This window comes from Triticum aestivum, chromosome 1A (genome assembly GCF_018294505.1).
Source record: "Triticum aestivum cultivar Chinese Spring chromosome 1A, IWGSC CS RefSeq v2.1, whole genome shotgun sequence".
Classification (NCBI taxonomy): domain Eukaryota; kingdom Viridiplantae; phylum Streptophyta; class Magnoliopsida; order Poales; family Poaceae; genus Triticum; species Triticum aestivum.
In genome coordinates this window covers 450,984,066-450,991,064 of record NC_057794.1, presented here as the reverse complement: position 1 = coordinate 450,991,064, position 6,999 = coordinate 450,984,066, and the positions used below count along the sequence as shown (strand labels likewise).

Sequence of the window (6,999 nt, the reverse complement as noted above, 5' to 3'; positions counted from 1 at the left end):
TCGTCAATCATGGTAGTACAGCGAACACTTGAAATAATAAAAATTACATCCAGATCTATAGACCACCTAGCGACAACTACAAGCACTGAAGCGAGCCGAAGGCACACCGCTGTCATAGCCCCTCCCTTGCCGGAGCCGATCAAACTTTATTTTAGTAGACAGTCGGGAAGTCATCATACTAAGAACCCATAGAACAAACGCACCAGGATAGCAACCGCGTAGACGAGGAGTGTAGATGAGAAAGATCCGACCCGAAGATACACAAACGAAGACCAGGGAGATTTTGAACGCCACTTGCTCGGGATCGATCAATCAATCAGAGTAGACTAGGCCGCCTAGAGCGTAATAACAACCCCACCGGTTTCAATTTCAATTTCAATCACGGCCCAGCAAAGTCGGCGAGAACGCCGCACCCGCTTTCAAATCCTCTCCCCCCTTCGTCGTCCCATCGTTCCCCTTCCCCTTCCTCCTCCCGCTCCTCCCCTTTCAAACCCCTCTGCCCCCTCCCTATAAACCTAGGCGAGGGAGCGCCCGCAGACTACTCCCAGAGCCCAGATCTATCCAGCCCCTCTTCGATCGCCCCGGCGTCCTCGTCCATGGCGGCTCGGCCGTCGCCGCCGCCGCCCACGCGCGCCTCCTGCGGCTCCTTTCTCCAGGAACTGCAGGTACGGTTCCGCCTCTCCCGTGATTCCAGTTCGTGGCGCACGACTTTGGTGCTAGTTTCATGGGGAAAGGGCCGGCCGGGCCTTCGTTTCGTCGCGTTCGTCATGCGTCGTTTGCCGGAAAGTTGTGGTGCCGGTGGTCGTAGGCGCCGCGGAAGGGAGTCGGAGCACTTGCTTGAAGCGGGTGGACGCGTGCTGGGGGTTCAAAGTGTACGTCTGCGCGAGGGATCGGGCTCCTATTGTCGTGTCTTGCGGTTCCTAACTGCGTGCTGGAATCGGGGGTAGATTTTGTGTTTCTTGATGCTTTCTTGGTTGAATGAAAGATCTTGGTTATTTCGCTGCTTAGTCCCCGAATTCGGCTGTGACCTGCGCATCTCTTGATGTTTTCTTGGTCGTGGTTATTTTGCTGCCTAATCCCCGAATTCGGTTGTCACATTGCATCTCTCGGTGCTTACTGATGGTTGTTGTACTGCTTGTGGTAGTTAATTGGTCCGTGATTATGATTCTGGTAAGCCGTTGCCCATAATTTCCCCCTTTTTTCATGTTTGCCTCATTGTCTGCTGGTGCTAACTGCTATGTATCCAGTTTTCTTTTATCCTTTTGTGTCTTTAAGCATCACTTCTCATGTAATTGCCGTATGTGCTGTCAGCCTTTTGCTGAAGATTGCATTTGTTGATTCAGGAACTATGGGGAGAGATAGGCCCGGATGAACTGGAAAGAGATAGGATGATCTTGCAGTTGGAGGAGGATTGCCTCAATGTTTACAGGAAGAAAGTGGAACAAACTAGAAAGCAAAAGGCAGACCTGCTTCAAGTGATGTCCTTGGGTGAAGCTGAGATAGAAAAGATACTTTCTGCTCTGCGAGAGCGTGAATCCTTTTCTAGGGTCAGTAGTTTTTTTTCCTGATCCTTTCAAAAAATATATTATTTCCTGATCCCTTCCATGCCTTTTGCTGATATCATGCTCCAGTCTTATGTGTTATGTTTGTCTTTTGTTCTTTAGGTAGAGAAGCTTGGGGGTACATTAATCGAACAACTTGCAAAACTAGAGCCAGTTCTGGACGATCTGAGACGCCGGAGAGATGAGCGCATAAATGAATTTTTGGCTGTTCAGCTGCATATAGTTCGTCTACAAGCCGAGATTTCAGCAACTATAAATCATGGGGATCCTGCAGCTCCTTTAGTGGATGAGACTGACCTATCTACAGGAAGACTAGCTGAACTGAAAACCCAGCTTAATGAGCTCCAGACCGAAAAGGTTAGGCACCTGGTATAAGCCTATCATTCCTGCATCTTTCAACTCTGACGCTTAAATTGTTTGTCCTGATGTTTTCAGAATCTCAGACTGCAAAAGATTGATAGTCAGATCAAGTGTATTAATGAAATGTGCAACATGATGTCTCTTGATCTTAAGAAGACATTATATGAAGTTCATCCCAGCTTTGTCGAATTGGAAAGAATCAAATCCATGAGTATAAGTGATAGCACACTTGATAGGCTTGCAGGAAAACTTCATGCACTAAATCAAGAAAAGAAACAGAGGCTCCGGAAGGTACTGATGTTTCTGTTCATGCTAGTCATTTAACAAAAGTATGGGTCTGTGTGTATCTTTAATGTATTCACCTTAGTGTATATTTCTTTTACTGTTGACCTCCAGTATGGGCCTGGCATTGTGTTTGAGTAGTTGACCTGGCAAATCATATCTTGATTTATTTTCTGAACTGTTGAATATGTTGTCTTGGTTGTCACTCTTATGATTCGATGTACCTGTACATTTAATAAAAGCACGAGTCTGCATGTATCTTACTTCAATGCTTTCACCTTGGCGTATATTGTTTTACTATTTGACCTCCAGTATGCGAGTCATTGAATTGGAGACTTGACATTATGGTGCGATTCAGCTTAGCAAAGCGTATCATGATTTTTTTCTAAACCTTTTGTAGTATAATTTCTTTGGTTTTATGTCATTCCATTATGATTCACATACACTATACATGACATGGTTTGACATTTGTCTATTTGTTTATTGGGCAGTGCTCAGAATTCTTCAATCAATCATACATTCATACTGTAATTGCCATCCTAATTCTGTTTAATTCTTGACCAGTGTATGGTTTGTGGACTTGTGCACTTTAGCATGCTTCCTTTCAACTTCTGCTAAATATTGTTCCATATTTCTTTGTATCAAAGATCCACATTGTTGAAATTTGCATTATCTATTGCAGCTACAAGATCTTGGAAGCACACTCATTGAGTTATGGAGTCTAATGGACACACCATTAGATGAACAGAAATGCTTTGATCATGTTACCTCTTTGATTTCAGTCTCACCCAATACAGTGATGCCCCAAGGATGCCTTGCACATGACCTTATTGAGAAGGTTACAATTGATTGTCTATTTATTTACTTATTTTCTTTGGATTTTCATCAAGCTAATTTCTTCAAATTATACTAATTTTCATGTAAAATTCCTTTCCCCCTCGTTTAGGTAGAGGTTGAGGTCAAGAGACTGAAGCATTTGAAAGCTAGCAAAATGAAAGAGCTTGTCTTAAAGAAAATGACTCAGCTTGAAGAAATCTACAGAAGTGTTCACATGCATATTGACAGCGATCATGAGTGGCAGATTCTCACTGAACTTATTGATTCTGGTTCACTTCTTTCCCATGCCTTTCATCCTGAAGATACATAACTGAAGTTATTTTATACAGTTTGTTTCCATTAAGAACTACCTGATGCATGATTTAACTGGTGCTCCTTAGTTATATAACGTTGCCGTTTCTGTCTCACCTTAAAATTCTGTGAATTTCTTAGTCAAATGCAATGGTAGGTTCTGAACTGTCTTTCAACTTTATGTCTTCTAGTGTCAGCTTGAATACTTAGGCAGATCAATTTTGACACAAAAATTGAATAAGCTCTTATGAAAACTAAAAGAGCATGCAGTAATGGGCGGTTGGATGAGAAAATTTCTGTTCTGTTGAAATGCTGGTTTCTTAATATTGTTCTGTTTAAAAGCTGTCTTTGTTTCTTACAGTAAGTTTTTTGAGCTACTGTTCTGGATTTGTTGGCACATCAGACACAAGTTTTAAACTTGGAGCACTCAGTTCCTTTACTTTTAACATATCCATCATAGCAACTTATTTCCCTTGGCAATTGACCCAGCACAATTGCATATTTCTACTAGACTCGAAGCATCAAGGCATAAAAGTTGTGGAGCATTAATCATGATAAAAAAACATCTCCAGAAACAACTGGATTTAATCATCAAAATCATCTATGGTAATGTGGAAAATATCATTGACATACAAAAAGTCTAAAATAAATGGCAATATTTAATTGCATAAGTAAAGGCTGATAATACTCAAACATGAGGTTATTTTTAGAAGTACTCAGTTGTTTTTACTAAGTATCTCAACGGTAGTTTCCTAAAGGAAGACATTTTACTGTTACCATATTGCTCTTAGTTTATTCCCTAATGGCACAGTACTGTTATCTGTTGAATTTCACAATGTATAAACTTTGTTTTGTAGGTAGAGCAGATCTCTCAGAGCTGCTTACAGATATGGATGACCGAATTGCAGAAGCAAGAGATCTTGCTCTAAGCAGAAAGGACATTCTAGAAAAGGTGGAAAAATGGACATCAGCAACTGAAGAGGAGGGTTGGCTCGGTGAATATGAGGGGGTAAATTGATTTTTTTTCTTCTTATCTTTAAATGCTCTTTGGTCTATACTTGTTCCAATGGTTAATCGACCAGCTAGTTATCTTTAGTCAAAGTATTACATTGTTGCATCTGCCATAGACCATCTATATGGTTTCAATTTCAGGATCAAAATCGCTATAATGCTGGTCGAGGAGCTCACATAAATCTCAAGCGCGCGGAGAAGGCAAGGGTATTGGTCAGCAAAATTCCATGTATGCCTCTATACTTTTGTGTGTGTTTCTACTGGAAATTTCTATTGTTTGGATGAGCCTTCACGTGATTATTATTTTGGATTACTTGGACAATAGCTGTGAGTATGTTCAATTTTACCTGCTGCTTAATTTGTTCTAGATGAATACTATAGTTGGACATAACTGAAGTTTTATTTAAAATATTCAACAATGTGAAATCTTCTGGAAACATGCTTATGGGTCATTTGATGCACCTGTTAGTCAGGTACACCCAGTTAGTTAAATTTACAATGAGCATGGCAGTTATAACATTTTAACTATCTGTGACACTCATTTCCTTCTGTTTTCTGGTGTTTGTCCTACTGATGTTTAGATTTTCTGTTTCTCACTTTCAATATTGTTTTACCATATAGCCCTGCTGGAAAATTTGACTACTAAAGTTAAAGCTTGGGAAAAGGAGAAGGGCATGTCATTTATGTATGATAAGGCAAGTTCAGTTACCAAATGCTCTTTTCAAACGAATATGTTTCAATTTGCCAATTTCATCTTAATTATGTAACATTCGCCGCATTCATTTACAGAAGAGGCTTTTGGATAGCTTAGAAAAATACACCTCTGAAAGGCAACAAAAGGAAGAGGAAAAACGTCGATCACGGGTTAGTTCTCCATGCCTCTTGTTCCATTCAATCCTTGTTCATCAGTGTGTTCGGCCTCTTTTTTTAGCTTCTTGAGAACATTTCTGGAGATATATATTCTAACCTTGCTCAGTATCATGAATATAAATGATAAAACAAGTAATAGCTGTTTCAAGTATTTTCCATGCCTCTTGTTCCACTCAATCAGTCACATTCATCAGTGTGTGTGTCTGGTGTCTTTGTAGTTTCCCACTTTAGCTTTCTTGAAATCTTCTCTGATAACATTTCTGGAGATATATATTCAAATCTGGCTCAGTATCATGAGCCATTCCCTCGTTAGGATAGTTCAAATTGCCTCTTACAATTCTCATTCACCATATCACATGTTAGATGTTTTGTTCTCTTCTCCACATCAATTATTTGGGGAGTTGATAGGAGAGTTAGGATGGGTGTGTTACCTTGTAGGTTGGCTTTCCTGCTACAAGTTTCAACTCTAATGGGTTGCTGAAATGTTTTAACTATCTTCAGGAACTTAAGAAACTACAAGAACAGTTTGCAGCAGAACAAGGTGCATCATATGGAGCAAAGCCTAGTCCTATGCGCCCGCTTTCGGCAAGGAAACCTCTTGGGCAGAGTACTAATGTCAACATTGTTGGTGGAACTCCTAACAGCCGTCGTGTGTCTACCCCAGTTTCACGCAAGGGAGGCTCGTCTTGTGGAAAAATGAAGGATACTGGCAAGACAGCTGCTTCTATACCGGCAAATTATGTTTCTCTTCCCAAGGATTGCTCAGACAATTCTTACATGTGAAAATGTAACCACCTCCGACTAGTTGGGGCCTCTAGCCTGTACTTTCATACGTTTGGTCTCATATAGGTTAACTGCTTGTTAATGCTTGAATTGTTCGAATCGTTGGGGCCTCTGATGCAAAATATGTTTCTGCTCCTGCACAATGCTTGTGCTCCTTTTCCTGCCTATTTGTGCTGCAATTCAGCTTCTGCAGAATAGAAACTCGATCATTATCTCAGATATTTGCGCTGAAGAAGCTTTCAGTTTTATATTTTGACCTCTGGTTATCTTTTTGTGAAAAAAAGCACAGTTCTTGCTGGTCCAGTCAGGGTTATGATTCAGCAGTTTGTTGCCTTATCGAGAAGCCCATCTCATGTTTAGAAACTCTTACCTTCTAGTGTCAATGTTTAATGACTAGAAGTCATCAACAAAACCGTTGGGAAATTTTGGAAATATGTCAGTGTGAATTTGAAATTTGCCATCACATGACCGAACATTCTTAGATTCCTTCTGAGCCGTAGCTCTTTTCCCTCATGCGCAGCCTTCATTAGTAGTTGTTGCCTGTGCTCAGTTCCAGTATAATGATCTCACTCAAGCACACTAAATGTTAGTGTGCCTTGCCTGGTCATTCCATTGATTCTAAAGGCAGCTTTGGTGCTTCATGTCTCCTCTCCTCTTTACCTCTTGTTGCTAATCCAGCAGGTAAAGTCACAGTAAATCTCCAGCTAAAGAATTCAGTGACATATGCCCCCAAGATCTGATCCCAAAGTAGCATTGATCAAGTTGGCATTTTAGTTGAAGTTATGGGTGTTCCTTCAGTGCGGAACTTAATAAAATGCGACCTTGGAACCAAGAATAGTGCTCATTGTTAATTACTACCACTAGGTCTCTGTTATTATCCTCGAGCACAGCAGTAGCCAGGTGGTTTTCAACTTAGAAAGTGGAAGAAATTACTCCTTCCCTCGCAAGACGACGCGCCTGAACTACCTACTGACTTACTTTTCTAAAAGGCAGTGGTGATGTT

The 6,999-nt window shown here is 40.8% G+C and overlaps 1 protein-coding gene across 1 annotated transcript; it reads left to right on the top strand.

Moving 5' to 3' along the window:
• Positions 1-369: 369 nt before the first annotated feature.
• LOC123055481 (65-kDa microtubule-associated protein 5) lies at positions 370-6,252 on the top strand. The gene is made up of 11 exons (XM_044479488.1): positions 370-665; positions 1,344-1,547; positions 1,665-1,919; positions 1,998-2,213; positions 2,887-3,042; positions 3,151-3,310; positions 4,190-4,341; positions 4,485-4,572; positions 4,965-5,038; positions 5,133-5,207; positions 5,715-6,252. Exons 1-11 carry the CDS (start codon positions 597-599, stop codon positions 5,994-5,996), a joined length of 1,731 nt encoding a protein of 576 aa, XP_044335423.1. The 5' UTR covers positions 370-596; the 3' UTR covers positions 5,997-6,252.
• Positions 6,253-6,999: the final 747 nt, after the last annotated feature.

What these genes read in the sequence shown, in the direction of transcription:
- LOC123055481 (XM_044479488.1), top strand. Translation starts at nt 597, where the DNA reads ATGGCGGCTCGGCCGTCGCCGCCGCCGCCCACGCGCGCCTCCTGCGGC. An exon ending in ATGAGCTCCAGACCGAAAAG is followed by an intron (nt 1,920 to 1,997) that starts GTTAGGCACCTG and finishes TGATGTTTTCAG; the next exon opens with AATCTCAGACTGCAAAAGAT. An exon ending in TGTCATTTATGTATGATAAG is followed by an intron (nt 5,039 to 5,132) that starts GCAAGTTCAGTT and finishes ATTCATTTACAG; the next exon opens with AAGAGGCTTTTGGATAGCTT.